The 15,777-nt window shown below is 30.3% G+C and overlaps 2 protein-coding genes across 5 annotated transcripts in view; one reads left to right on the forward strand and one right to left on the reverse strand.

Moving 5' to 3' along the window:
* Positions 1–12,520, forward strand: part of LOC100162827 (dual 3',5'-cyclic-AMP and -GMP phosphodiesterase 11A) — a 90,336-nt gene extending 77,816 nt beyond the window's left edge. For all 4 annotated transcript variants that reach the window (XM_029491345.1, XM_001952133.4, XM_029491346.1 and 1 more), the window contains 14 exons: positions 1,834–1,998; positions 3,393–3,482; positions 3,553–3,758; positions 5,536–5,717; positions 7,060–7,127; positions 7,226–7,318; positions 7,417–7,467; positions 7,926–8,072; positions 9,754–9,861; positions 9,931–10,040; positions 10,413–10,503; positions 10,576–10,676; positions 11,591–11,891; positions 11,957–12,520. In XM_029491345.1, the coding sequence (XP_029347205.1) occupies positions 1,834–1,998; positions 3,393–3,482; positions 3,553–3,758; positions 5,536–5,717; positions 7,060–7,127; positions 7,226–7,318; positions 7,417–7,467; positions 7,926–8,072; positions 9,754–9,861; positions 9,931–10,040; positions 10,413–10,503; positions 10,576–10,676; positions 11,591–11,891; positions 11,957–12,076 (1,833 nt within the window). In that variant the 3' untranslated portion in view covers positions 12,077–12,520. The remainder of the gene's footprint in view (positions 1–1,833; positions 1,999–3,392; positions 3,483–3,552; positions 3,759–5,535; positions 5,718–7,059; positions 7,128–7,225; positions 7,319–7,416; positions 7,468–7,925; positions 8,073–9,753; positions 9,862–9,930; positions 10,041–10,412; positions 10,504–10,575; positions 10,677–11,590; positions 11,892–11,956) is intronic.
* Positions 12,515–15,777, reverse strand: part of LOC100570464 (WD repeat-containing protein 60) — a 25,445-nt gene continuing 22,182 nt past the window's right edge. Inside the window, exons 14-16 of the mRNA XM_003246057.4 lie at positions 15,177–15,346; positions 14,958–15,078; positions 12,515–12,687 (exon numbers count right to left, since the gene is read on the reverse strand). Of these exons, the coding sequence (XP_003246105.1) occupies positions 12,577–12,687; positions 14,958–15,078; positions 15,177–15,346 (402 nt within the window). The 3' untranslated portion in view covers positions 12,515–12,576. The remainder of the gene's footprint in view (positions 12,688–14,957; positions 15,079–15,176; positions 15,347–15,777) is intronic.

Genomic DNA, 15,777 nt, shown 5'->3' on the forward strand with positions numbered 1-15,777 from the left:
CTAGTGCCCGCGGTGTATCGTAAAGCGTCCAGATATTATTATTTATAATATAGTATCATGTAATAAAAATCGGTCGGGTGCACAGCGTATATTATTATATTGGTGGTAAATATTAATACAATATCTCGAGAGCTCAGAATGATTTTTGGCCTTTTTACGCGCGTTATTCGTATATTATTATTATTATCAGCGTTATTATTTATTATTTTTTTCTTATTTTTACAGCATCTCTCTCAGACATTTGTAGAAATTTACTACACAGCTATAACATATACTGCTGGAGGCCGTACAATCGACGTTTATTGATACGTTTCGTATTGTGTCTGTGTGCGTTTGAAAAATAAAACTGGGTCATCAACGCCACCCTGCAGCTATATATATATATATATATATATAATATCATATATACGACCTAACATGGTCGACGTGGGCTAATGAAATTCCAGTTGTGTATATACGTAGTGGATCATCTTCGACAACCTCCCTTTTCAACCACCACCACCACCACCCCCGATTATTGTGCCATCTGTGCGAGTTCACAATATATATATATATATATATATTATAGTTAGCATGAGGACGTTGGAAGGCGTCCACGAAACGGATACACCGAACCTATTCTCCCAGTTGGGAAATACGAATTTTCGTAGATATATAAATGTATACGTCCCAGTCGTCGCACCATCGTATGGTGGCTCTATTTCCTATAAGTTTCTGAGTGAAAATGCATGTAGGGACAGTTGTGTATGGTAAAAGGATTGTATAATTAACAAAAACCAATTTAAAAAATATTGTTGTTTTTTTTTTTTGCTCTTTGTTTAATTATCATTTAAAATAACCAGAGTTCAAACCATTATCTACGTAGTTTGGTAGAAATTAATATTATTAGTATGGATTCGATTTCGCAACCATTGGCACAGCGCGAAAGGTCGTATATAAACATTAATATCATTTAATTAATATTAGCTCGAAAATTTGGTTAGAACGCCATTTAAATTGTATTACTATAAATATTATTGTTATTATATTATTATTATTATTATTGTCAGTTTGGCGGTTATTCATAATTTCAATAAAATTATCACCGCATTGTTCCACCGTATGATGGAAGGTTAGGGTATGATGGAACCTAACCGTAATTTGGATGTTTGTTTTTTAAATAAGTATAATAAATTAATGAAATGGACAAATAAATTAAGTATTTGTTTCATGACTATATTTACCATCAGAAATTATGTTCTTAAATTTTTCAGATACTATAAAAATATGAATGAGAGCCGCAATCGTAGACCGATTGAAAATTAATCGTTCACAGTGTAGCATATTATTTATCATAACATCTGAAACAGTATATTATGCAAACGCGTATCTTTAACTTGGAATATAATTTTCAAGTGGAACGAACCGTAAAATATGTAAATTTTATTCATTTAAAACGAATACAAGACTTTTTAATATGTTTGTCCGAAAATAAAATTAATAATTTATTAACTTGTTTGTTTGTGTGATTAATTTTAATATCGGTTCGTTTATTTTAATTGTCGTCGCTGATGTCTTATTTCAGTTTTTTCCTTGTTCTGTGTCTTTATAAGTTATATATATTCACATAAAAGATATTTCTAGTCTATCATACGTATTGTTTTAACATCGTTTTAAGAACGGAAATTATTCGCTATGATTGTTGGCTTACTGTGGCAATAATTTAATAATATAATATGTAACGTCGGAAAACGTCTTGTCAATTTCAATAATTTTCCTGTCCGAACCCGGAATACCTAAATTTATAATATAACATAGTATAAAGCGATGTCGTCACAAAATATCAAATTGCAGGACCCGAGATTTGACGACGAGGTAGACCGCATAATGGGATACTACACTTCATCGTTGCTGTGCATGCCGGTGAAAAATTCGTACGAAGAGATAATAGCGGTGGCGCAGGTTAACAACAAGAACCCGGACAAGGACGGCGGGCATTTCACCAGCATGGATGAGAAGGTAAATATTTTGTAATCGGGGCGGAAACTTCTACGGGTGGTTTTGACGCAGAGTTGCTTCGAGAGACAAGCACTAGCCGTTGTAAATCCGATGGGCGCAGTGGTGCAGCAGTCAGGTACTTCTCAGTTCTCGTGTATAATGCATATATACATATTATAGAGGTATACCTACGCATTACGAACTTTACAAGCCACTTTTTCTGTTGCTGTCGTTATGAATTTTATTTAAATCTGGAAATCCTAGAATACATTACTTGTATGTATGTGTGTGTGTGTGTGTGTGTGTGTATACTTACCTCCTCGTTAATATTCCATCTGCGAATTAATGACGCTGCCTGCACTGCTGCAGGTTTCTGATCAGAGAACGTTATAGTAAGATTATAATAACGTTGTTTGTGCTGTCGGTATATTACGACGATAAGGACACGACCTACGATGTATTTGAAAATAATACATAATCTGCTAATCCGTATGACGTGATTATCATATTGTTTAATAATTAGTTTTCGTTAACTACGTCGTTGAAGTCGACATGGCTTAATCGCAAGACTTGATTTTTACTATTCATACTTCATAGATAATATATAAATATAAGTTGTACAGTCCAAGTTAATAATATATTTTAATTATATTATTAGAGACATAACAGTTTTCAGATATAATTTTTTTTATAACGACCTATACATTTCTGTATTATTATAATGTTATTGGCTATGAACACAATTCAAATTTATACAATATGTACACTGTACATAATTTGTACGGACTAATAACCAATACAGTTTTTTCGGTATAATTTTATGTTGGGTATACATATTTAATGGCAAGTTGTTTAGGTTTCGGTTGCTTGTTCAAATAAAATATTTTCAAAGTTAGACTGTAAGCGAGTTTAAACTATTCTATATAGTTTTACGTCAAAAACTTTGTATACCATAATGTTTTCTATGAAAGAAAGTTTTCGATAGGTTTTGAATGGATTCCTAAATAGTACTAATTAACTATTCATTAACTAGACATCAGTTGTTAGCATAAAGTAAAACATCTTATTCAAACAGTTTAAAACAATATTTCAAAAACTTAATATTTGTTTGGGAAAAACATTTTCAATCAAAAAAGTGATATAATTCTTATTTTAAAATCTAATGTTTTTTAAATTAATTTTAAAAATAGGTATGTCAAAAATGAGGTTGTGTAATCATTTAAGAAAATAACCAGGACATAATTATAAGTCTCGAAAACTGCCAATTGAAACAATAATATGCTGTTAGCCGATGTGTAATCAATAGGACCTAAAATATAATCCTATTGTTCCTAGTTTACCAAATCCATAGTACTAATCTATACATTACAGTTGATTCATATAATTTCAATACGATATAATTTCTGGAATTATAGCTTTTCGAGACGTACTTACAGTTTGTCGGTATAGCTATTACAAACGCACAAATCGTCGAGGACTCCCGAGCTGAATACGATCGAAACAGGGTAAGTGATAGAAACTCATGGGTTAAACTTATCAGTTTGTTTGAAAAACATTTAACTGGCATCGTTTCAGAACTTGTTGGAAGTGGTGCACGATCTGTTCGAAGAACAAACATCCATCGACAAAGTGATCATGAAGATAATGCAGAGGGCCCAGAGGCTATTGAAGTGCGAGAGGGCGGCCGTGTTGCTCGTAGACGAGTCGTGTGACAGTACCAGATTCTCTAAGCTGTTCGATTTGAACTCGCCCAAGCACAATATAAAAAATAACGTTAAAAAGTAAGATTGCACGCTCTAAATAATAATATATTCATAATTTATACTAGTGCATTTAAAAAAAAAAATACATTATATTGTATAATACAATTTATTATTTCATTTTTTTACATTTTCCAATAACTATTTTAGATTCTGAGTGGAACGATGAATGTATTGATTTTACAATGATGTGTGTTTTTTTATTTTTTTATTTTTATTTTTGTGTCTGTCATCACGGTTTGGGGCAGTAAAACTATTTCGATTTTCTTCAACAGTATCTTTTGTTTGATGGGAAAGTGAATCTAGTTGGTGCATTCGAGAGGTCAAAATTTGAAATTTCCAATAGTTTTCAAAAGCGCCGAGAAAAAAAAGAAAAATTAGGAAAACCGGGAATTTTTACACAAAATCTGTTTTCGAAAAAATAGATTTTGGTTTTTGTTGTAACTTTAAAACAAATGACCGCAGATACATGAAATGTTCACTGGTTGTTTATATTTCCATTTTCTATACATGATAAAATTTTAAAAATATTTTGATTTGTTTTGAACTATTTAGGGACATTTTCAGTTTCCAATATTATTAGTTTATTTTCTATGAATGTCAATAAAACTTTATTTGTTGAGTAAAAATGCTTGAAAATTTAATACAAGGCTCCTACTATATTTATACGATGATATTTGAAAAATATTTTTTTTTTAATACCATAGATAAGTATATAGGTACTATGTCTTATACCTAGACTGACATACCATCTCCGCTCAGAATCGTTTTTCTTATACAATGATATTATATCATTGAATTCAAAATCATTATACAACCATCCATTATACAGTGACACACTTGTAACCTACTGTACAGCAGAGCGATATCCACTTTTTTTAAATTGTATTTATTTCAATTGAGTAATAATTATCTATGTTAAATTAAGTGATGTTTTCGGTATTTGTAAGATTAGTAGCTATAGTATACCTACCAAACCTATATTTAAAAAAAAAAAAGATCAATTTTTTTTTTAATCAATTTTTATTATAGTGAGTTTTTTATGATAATCCTTTAAAATAGTATAACCAATTTATTAATGTAATTTAAAATTTGTTTATTTTTAAAAACCGGCCTTTATTGACTATCACAATTTAAAAAAAAAATACTTTTCAATATTTTTCTAATACCGTATTACCAGTTGGTTTTACTAATTTTCATACGCTTCTTAAAAAAATCCAACTTTTATACACATATTTTTAATTGGGATGTGAAAACTTGTCTCTATAATTATTAATTTTTGAATAGCAATCAAATAAATGAAATTAATTACCAAAACCCTGTTTTGCGTAAAAATCCTTTTCCTCTATTTTTTTCCAGATATTTTTATTACCTTTGTAATAGGTACAGACAAGATTCAATTTGTTAAATAAAACCACCCTCAAAGTTGATAATCAAAGCATTATTACTGCTTCAAAAGGTGTTAACAAACAAAAAAAAAAATAAAAAAATAAAAAATCCCCCATTCAATTACAAAACTGATCGCTCCACTCAGAATCAAATGAATTAAAAAAACACGTTTAAATAAACTATTAGTTTTTCGCGTATATACTATGGTGGTACGGGACTTTATTGGGACACAATGTACATATCTATAATATATACCTATCAATCTGCAGGATTATTTCACTATCTATAAATAAAATTACTTCTTAATATTGTCCTTATTTCTCAGATCCACCTTTTATACATATTATATAAATAATATACAGACATTGTCGCAAATGGTTACCTATTCAATATCATGTTCGTGAAATAGTTCCAGGCAAAAGGTGGAAGGCGAAAACGTATCGCGATACCTGGAGAGTCTTGCTGAGAGGGTGGCTTGTTCAGGGGAGGTGCTGAACATCAATGAGCACGAGTGCAACGAGGGAATCGTAGATTCGGGCATCAACTCGCTGTTGGCAATGCCCATCAGGAATAAAAACGACCAAATAATTGGTAAGCACTAAGCACAATTCACATTACATCGTAAACATACTCCATAATACACAGTTATATATATAATCATTTAATCGAATAATTAGCATGGAGAAACGGAGCAATGTACTATACATGAATATATAATATAACACGAAACATATTTCTATGTCCTTTATGCATACCTAAACCGTTCCTCTAATTGCGATGAAATTTGGTATAGATATAGATAAAGGGGTCCGCGATCTACCGCAGGTAGTTGCCTACCTGTTAATGCCTGTTTATATACTGTTCGCATAATCAGAAGCGAACCTCACGGACAACGCCGGTCGGGATAGCTACAAATTAAAATTTAATATAATTTTAATTATAATTTAATATAAAAGACATTGCTTCCACAGCATGTTACACCCAAAAGGAGTTTAACAATCACAAAAACTTAGCAATAGCAAAGCATTGTACTTAATAATGTTTTAGTTTGTTGTAAAAAAGTTTTATTACATTTTTGTCAACATTGCCTTCTTGCAAGAGAGCACCTTGTATAATATCCATAGAACATGCCATAAAATTCTTAGAAGAATGCCATTTTTTGGCAATTTTATCACCACAGACCACGGTGCCGAGTCCTTATTAATCTAGTTATTCTACAAGAACTGACAAATATGTATTACATTTTATTATGTATTTCAAATTAATGGCAGCATGAGTAAAATTTTTATTTTTATCATTAAAATGAATAATAATGGCAAAGCCTTATTGTGGTCAGTCTATAGCACCTTTTCTATATTAGCGCCTTGTAGGTCACACATACCTTTCACTAGCCCTGACCACAGTAGTTAGAGAACCTGCAATAGAACTAAAATACCCCATGAGAATCCTTTTCGTGTAGATAATTATTTCTCCCTACCATACAATCATAAGATATACGTCTGGTATGTACGCACGTATATTCGATAACTCCTATTCTATTATGATGGATGAATGTGTAACGATATCACGTACAGCTCACGTCTTTATTGCGAACGGTTTCTGTACGTTCGGAACCAACGTTCGGAAAATGTGTGGTAGTACCTGTAAACATTATTATTATTATTATCATATTATTATTGTCTGGTCATAACTATTATCATATTATATTCAATTTCCGAAAGTATTTAACTTATTAATACAATACTGCGATCGGTTCTTCGGATGTTCAGACGCAAATCAATGTGGTATCGAAGGCTATTGTCCATTCGGAAAGATTAGTTCGACGTGAGCTCATTTGTACAAAACTATTATCATTCTCTCAGTTCTTACGTGCATTATTCAATTGAGGGATGATAATTTATTCCGGTTAACTAACGAGAATAATATTTCACAGGTGTCGCCAGTATAATCAACAAATTGAATTCGTCGCCATTCGACGATTACGACGAACAGTTGTTCGAGGTGAGGTATTATAACATATAAGAAAAACACGTGATTTCGCAGATTTAGTATGCTGTTCACTTATAAATATTTACACAACCACGTTTCGCTTGTTATAGGCTTTTACAATATTCTGTGGACTGGGAATACACAACACACTCATGTATAGTGAAGTAGAAAAGGCGATGGCCAGGCAAAAAGTCTCCATTGAAGTAAGATCACCGAACGGGTGTGCGAAAGCGAATATATTATACGTCATCAGAAAGTTGTACAAATGTTCGTTTTTTTTTCTTTTATTTATTTATTTTAGGTTCTATCTTATCACGCGACAGCTTCTAACAAAGACGTGGAACGTATACTGGTAAGCTCTATAATCTTGTAAATGTATTTTTTAATATTCCTATGCTTTTAAAACTTTTTTGGCTTCGATTTCAAATAGAAACTATCATTCCCGAATAAACATTTTATACATTCGTGTGCTGTGAAAATAATGAAAAAACTTTTACTCGCCAGTCATTGAACTCTAGACCGTTTTTTTCCATAGTTTAATGCCCCCGCAAATTTCAACGGATTGAAAAGTGTATATTATTATTATTCTAGCTTTGTCTCGTTGCGTGTAGTGTATACCACCTACCCACTGACGCTGACGACTTGTAAAAGAGGAAAATATATTTTTACACTATTTCACGTAAGACCAAGTGTCAAATCGTGTGTTTTCGAATAAACATTGGCAATCACAAAATGAAAATAATTCACATTGTCAATATTAAATTACCAACGAAAAACTGCAACCAAGAAATAAATGTATTTTTTTCTTAGGGCATGCCGGTACCTGCTGCAGATTCGTTGAATTTGTATTCCCTTGCGTTCGACGATTTTTCACTTAACGATGACGAAATGCTGATGGCGGCCGTTAGCATGTTTTTGGAACTAGGACTCGTTAAAACGTTTAATATTGAAAAAGAAGTGAGTGCTTAATATGTAAAATAATTTATGTATTTGACAAACCATATAATACGGATTGTGTACGTACCTAATTGATTGCTTAAAGTGTTCAAAAATGTTTGATATTTGATACCTGACCAACTTATCCACCGCAATAGTGGGTTTTTTGTAATTTTTATATTACTGCTCAATTGTTATCTAATTGGTAATTCATAAAAAAAGTTTAATGCATAGGTGCGTTGTAAACGATTCATAACACAATACAATTGGGAAAAAAGTTTTCTAATGGAATGATTCCAAATAACAAAAAATTTATTGTATTATAAATTATGTTAGCTAAACGTGATATTACTGACTAAATAAACTTGTTTGAATGATAAAAACCCATCCTAATTTAATATTAATGTGTTAACCAAAAAGTCTGTCGTTTCATTGATAAATTTGTTTAACTATATATTAAATTTAAAAATTAGTTACATTATGTTTTAAGCCATAACATAGTAAAAATTGAAAACTTAAATAAAAGTATATTTTTTGGATGGTTCAAGAGCAGATAACAGAAGACTGCAGTTTTTACATTTTTCGTAGTCAGAATAAATATTCTGCAATGTTTTTCTTGGGCTTTGAAATATTTGCATGTGCAAATAACGCCCCGTGGCAATAGAAGGAAGTGAATGACAAGAATATGAGTGGAGTGGAAATGAAATATGTCTTATGATGTGAATTATAAGAATTTCAAACATTTGCCTGAAAAAGTACTTTGAAGGGAATGTAGATAACATGAGGAAATTACATGTTTGGTTTAGTTTATTATTTATAGGTATATATAACAGTCCAAATTCAGGTATATTTTATTTTTCAATGTAACCATTCTTATACTTATAACTAATGACAAAATGTCTAATTAAATATGTATTAAGTACTTATATTTACTACCCATACAAGCTTACAATTATTTATTTATATTATGTTTATTGTTTATGGATGGTAGATATTCATCATATAATATTTAATTATATACAACTTAACTGTATTGTAGTTATTTTGTAGTGCTGGAAAAACAACCATTTTATTACAGTGGGAAGAAGCTCTATGCTTATTTTTAATTGGTTAAAACGATATCCATCATAATTAAGATAATATTGTACATTTATACTGTATGTACATCCTGACATTTTAAATTCCAGGTACAAACAAATGCAAAGTACTTACAATATCAAATAATTTATCGATTACACGACACTTGATTTATCTATATATTTTTGTCGAGAAATATTTTATTTTGTTATCGTATAGACTATAATGGAGTGTTTATTGTAATGTACCAATTTAGAACATTCCTTCATGTTAAAATAAAACAATAAGACGTACCTATTTATCAAACATTAAAATTTAAAACGTATTATGTCGTATTGTTAAAAAATAATACTTCTTATTTCTATGGACCATTTTCGAACGTTTAATGTTAGAATAAAAGTATTATAATAAGATAATCTATCATAGTATTATTTTTTTATTCGTTGATTATCATTGTATTATAAAATGCTATTAAATCGAATTTATGTTAAAAATACAATGATTTGTTTTCAGATAATAAACGTTTTTATTATACTGATATTCTATAAAATGTTCGGTGAAACCACGAATAATAATAAATCAATCAAATTCGTCTTATAATACCGATATTTTATCTATTTTTCAGACACTATATCGGTTCCTGATTACGGTGAAACGCAACTACAGGGACGTGCCTTATCACAACTGGAGACACGCTTTCAATGTTGCTCAAGTCATGTTCGCTATTATGATGGTAACTGCATTACGAAAAAGATAGAGATAATTTAATCAGGGTGTATAATGAATATTTATGTGTTTGAAGGGATGTGACATGAAAAATACGTTCTCCGATCTCGAAGTGTTGGGAATGTTTGTCGGATGTTTGTGTCACGATCTCGATCACCGAGGCACAAATAATTCATTCCAGGAAAAGTATGTTTAAACTAGTGGTTGATTTCAATAACATAAAGATAACTGTAGTTTTTTAAGCTAGGTATGCAAATGTTTTTATTTTTATTTGGTGGGGGGGGAGGTCAAGCTGAGTAATGAATATTAAAATCAAGAGTAAATTTCATATATATTGTACATTTTTAAAATTCTATACAATATGAATTTTTAGCATTAAGCGTGGTCATTAAACTTTGAAACAACAGATTGATGATAAATGTTATATTTGTTTACTTTTTAATTATATGCCACTTACTGACTCACTGTTGTTTTACTAAGGAATATTAAACGACTTAAAAATTTAATTATAAAATTACATCCGATATTTAGTCTTAATTTATCATGATTTCATTTTAGAGCCAGATCAGCATTAGTTTTATTGTATGGCACTACAAATACAATGGAACACCACCATTTTAATCACGCAGTGATGATACTCAGCAGTGAGGTAAGTCTCATACAAATTTATATATAGTAAACTTATTGAGTACAGCATTTTTATACATTTCATATTTTCTAGAATCTCAATATATTCTCGAGTCTATCTGCGGAGAGTTTTTCAACTGTGATGAAAGTATTAAAACATAGTATACTAGCAACTGATCTTTGCATGTACTTCCAGTGAGTAAACATGCACGTTTTAAGCTCTAACTACAAATTATTTTGTAAACTATTTTCATAGCGTTGTGAAAATAATGTTACCACAATAAATATTATACACAAGTCAAATATTTAAAGATAATTTGTAAATTTATATGTTTCTATTAATTTAGTACCATATATTTACTAAAATTATTACTGTTATTGATATTATGATATCATTGTCTTTGTCTCACATATATTTGAACGTGAGGGTTTGTCCATAAATCAAAAATTGTCAACACTATGATATTAATATGATGTAGAAACCAAAAATAATTAAAATGTTCATAAGACTGATTTTTTTTTCAATATAATTTTTTTATTTTTATAAATTAATAGTCAAGTTTTTTCATACTTAATTACTTATGTGTGTATTAACACATTTGACGGGATATTATTGCATGCATGTCGTTTAGAGGGAACATAGGGGCCATGCCCCCTTGACATAAGACATCATGAACTACTTGTAAATAATACATTTTTTCAAAGTCAGCATAGAAGTCCAGAGTGTTTTTAAGTTATAATCATGGCCTATACATTTTACAATTTGATACATGTTTTTTTCCTCTGAATAGGCCTAAGTGGGTAAATAGCTATAAATAATATTTTAGGACCAAAAGGACATTGCCCCCCCCCCCCCCCAGAATATGAATCAAATCCGCTACTGTGTTATTGTGATAATTATACAACTTTGATACGTAAGAATATTACTATCTAGCTATAAATTATAATATTTCTTACATAGGTACTATATTATAACTTATAACATAGGTATTAGAATAATTTTTCGGTGCCTTCGCGAAGCCTGATTTTTTTTTAACCATATTCATATGTTTTGATTTTTTTTTTTTGATATTGTACCTCACATTAGGGTTTTTTTTTTATTTTTTTAGACTGAGAAACAAGTTCTTCCGGCTAATCGAATCTAAAGAATACAGTTGGGATGAAGACTCTCAACGATACTTGCTAATGGCGATGTTGATGACATCGTCCGACTTGGCAGCGTCCACAAAGCAATGGCACGTTCAAAAGCGAGCCGCTAGACTGGTGACAGATGAATTCATCGAGCAAGGCGATAAGGAAAGATTCGAGTTAAAAATCCAGCCCCAAGCTCTCATGGACAGGGAGAGGCAGCACGAACTTCCACAGTTGCAGATCAGATGGATCGCAGACATATGTCTGCCGTTGTACCAGGTTAGCGAAATTTTATTTTAGATGCAGAAACAAAGAATGTATTGTTAATTTCTTTTTATTTACAGGCATTGGGTCAAATGAATCCAAAACTTAACGTTATGAAGGAAGGAGCAATGAATAATATGCACCAGTGGAGCAAATTGGTTGACGAAAACTACAAGAACGCGAACGGGGAGCAAAAATAACTGAATATATTGTGAAAGATATGGCAGAAAACAGGGAATGAAATTCAGTATTTTTTCCCTCAAATACATTAAGTAGACTGATTGACAACTAGAATCGTATTATATTATATTATGAAGCTAATAAAAATGTATGGGAATTTTTATGATAAATGAGTAATGACAAATTATATTATATTTGATTTATTGTTTGTTATTATAATACCATATTATTATATATTTTTTTTTTACCTTTTACACACCAATAGTATATAAAATTATCAAAGTTTATAGTTGTGCACATGGCAAATTAAAATAATATTTCGTAGTTGTACATACATGTATGTAAGACGGTATTTTTGTTCCGTAGAATACTGCTGTGTACCGCACGAGTAATCGATATTATTTTTTATTATATTACACGTTATCAGAGCTAGAAAAATATATTATATATTATTAAATTAAAAACACTGTCGTTGGCACATTATTTCTATATTATGTTAGTAGCTTGCAACATTTCACTTCTATAGACTGGCCAGAAATCTAGTGAGCTGGTCGCTACGGTCAACCGTCTCGTTCCTCTTGTCCAACTTCAACTGGTGCAGTTCCACCGAACCGTCTGCAAACGCCAATCCCTGTCAACAACAACATTCAATACTTCAATGTTATAATTTCATCGATTCTAACTATCGTGAAATCGATTGTTCTGAGCTAGCGAAGTTCAAAATATTTTACTGTGTCGTATTTTGTTTGCCAGAGAATAATTTACAACAATACATTTTAAAATATTCACAATTTGTTCAAATTGTAATTTCAACTAGATATTTTAAAAAATTATGAACAAATTATAATATTTATAACCATATGATTTTCATGGAACATCGTAACTAAAGTATTTGGTATTTGAAACACAAATGAATTTAAGTAAGATCAGTATAATATAGTATGGAAATCTAGTGTTAGTATCAAACATACAGTTTTTAATGAAATTGACTGTCGTCACAGATTTTTGACTTGAGATATTTACGATTGAAGAATATTTCAATAATACTCAGTCTAATATGAATAAATTGTGTTAAATGTAATATAGGTATTGAGTTCTTGTATCAAATTAGTAATAATTTTTAAAACGAAATACTTGCAAACGAAATTAGTGTTATAACACATCAACGATTTTGGATGTACTTAATGTGAGTTTTTCTCAATAAACAATAAATTTATCAGTAGAAACAAGTAGTAGGAACTCCATAAGTAAAGATATAAAAAATAATGTAAACATCATTGAACTTTTTGTGTTTACACGTTTTCACGTATATTATGGTATATATTATGCTAATATTTAAAAACAAATTCAATTTTAAATTACTTAATTTGAATTCATCTTTTGCATTTGAAAATGAAATATGCAAAATAAAAACCGAGAAAGTCACTTTTCTGTAATTACCCCGTGATTTAATAGGTCACTGTAATGGATGTGGTAAATTCTAATTCAATGATATATGACAGTGCATACCTAAAACGACTATTTCTAGATACGATGTGCCACTGTATGAGCCTCCATCTATAAGAAACTTTATATTTTATAATTTATTTTTATATCAGTAGTATGGTATATTGAATATATTATTTTTCCAAAGACATTGTGGAACGATGTGATTCTGTATGAATATCTAGGTTCAGGGTTTGATTAAATATCTTTAAATTAGACTAAATATTAAATATTTTAAAAATAGTATTGTGTGTATAGAAAAAAATAATAAGTATACGCATTAATAAAATACAACATAAAAAAATCACTATTTTTGCTTGTATATCCAATTTTGTCAAAATTAGAACTTCAAGAGACATCTCTATAAGTAAACGAAAATTTTAGGTACTTATGTATTTTCGATGTTTTTAGAATTCTGTAAGACTAACTCATGATCTTCATTGTATCTATTACATTTTTAAGTTTTTTATTTACCGACTTTATTAACCATTTTTTATATAATTGAAAAAAAAAATTAAAAATTTCAAATGTTTATGAATAACAAAAAAGAGCCAATATATTTTAAAAATCATAATTTCTATAGTAAAGGCAAATAAAAGCATTTTGCTTTTTGTGGCTTGGCGCGGCGTGGTTATTTTACCACACATACAAGTGTTGCTAACCAACCCTATCAACCTTACAGGAAATGATCTTAGTCGTCGAAGTCTTGAACTAATAAAAAAAATCAATAATCAATTTGGTTTAAATTTAAAGTGGCTACGGTTATTAATATTTAAATTAAAACAATAAAACAAATTCGATTTTTTCAAAATCTGGGTTTGCGTAAACATATCAGTTTTTCATTATTTTTTTTGTTTTTTTGATTATTTAATACAGTACTCAGAATGTTTTTTACTTATGAAAAACTTTACTTTACCAATTATATATAATGTGCTACCAGAAACCACTCTCGAATTTAAAATTTAAGCTAATTAAAAACCTAAAAGCTGGTGATACACGGCAGTCACAAAAAAAAAGACAGAAATCATTGTACAAATGATAATACGTTCATTTCTCTGCTCGGAATCTAAAAAAAAATTTAACCAAATTACGGAACTGTGATGTCTGCAGTATTCCACTAATGTTATTTGAATAGGTAGCAAATATATAACGTCCTTCACCTGTCCTGGCCCCTGGGAGTCAATTAGCATGTTCTGACCCTCTAGATTATACAGTAAAATGTTGAGTTCATTATGTGAATCATGAAGAAAAAAAAATAACCTGACCGTCGAGAGATAAACTGATTATAATAGCTACTTGAAGGAATGACCCTCAACGTGATAAATATTATACATTTTTAATTGTTTAACGGTATTAGAATATCATTATATTTTGTTAGATCATAAGGTGTGTTCAAATGATATACCGAGTACTGACCAAGTAGGTGTTTTGGTTTTTTGGCATTGACGTCAATGACATGGCCGTAACAGCCTTTCCTCGAAATGGTACGGACATTATGGGTGTAGTGATGTCGTCGCAAAGGTCCCACATGTGTACGCTGCAAACGACAACGTCATGATTGGTATGTTACACAAACAAAGAGAATATAAGTGAAACATATTTATATAAATATATAGCTAAAAGGGTCTGGATCACCTGGAGAATGAATCCAACCCGAACACGATGCCGGGATTTCCGGTGCACCATAGAGCCTTTACGATACGCGCCTGGGCACTCATCCCATCCTTTGACGATGCAAACAACCGTCTCAAGGCTTCTCGACGACTAGCACTGTATAGCATAACTTCATTGCTCGAACACGCGGCCTGCAAACGTATCATCTATGTTTATATTATGTGCATAGAAATACCTAAATTCTAGTATTTTTATCTATTATAAGTGAATGAAAAATAAAACCAAATATGATATTATTACACATTATCCATAATAACTAAATATGCCAATGGGAGTATGGGACGGTCTATATTATGATGAAAATACAAGAACAACGCAAACTTTATGGCTTTTAATATTTATTACAGTAGACATGTAACTAAAGGGTGAATATTAAAAAAAAAAAAAAAAAAATTTTTACCAATTGTGATGTACCTACTTGATATTTAATTTGTTCTATTAGTTTACACTTTTACAACATTAATACCAATTAATAATTCGACAATTATTTTCATTAACAAATAAAACATATGTTCACAGCATAAAACACAATGCATACAATATAATATTATAGATAGTTGCT

The sequence above is a fragment of the Acyrthosiphon pisum genome, chromosome A3 (assembly GCF_005508785.2).
Source record: "Acyrthosiphon pisum isolate AL4f chromosome A3, pea_aphid_22Mar2018_4r6ur, whole genome shotgun sequence".
NCBI lineage: Eukaryota > Metazoa > Arthropoda > Insecta > Hemiptera > Aphididae > Acyrthosiphon > Acyrthosiphon pisum.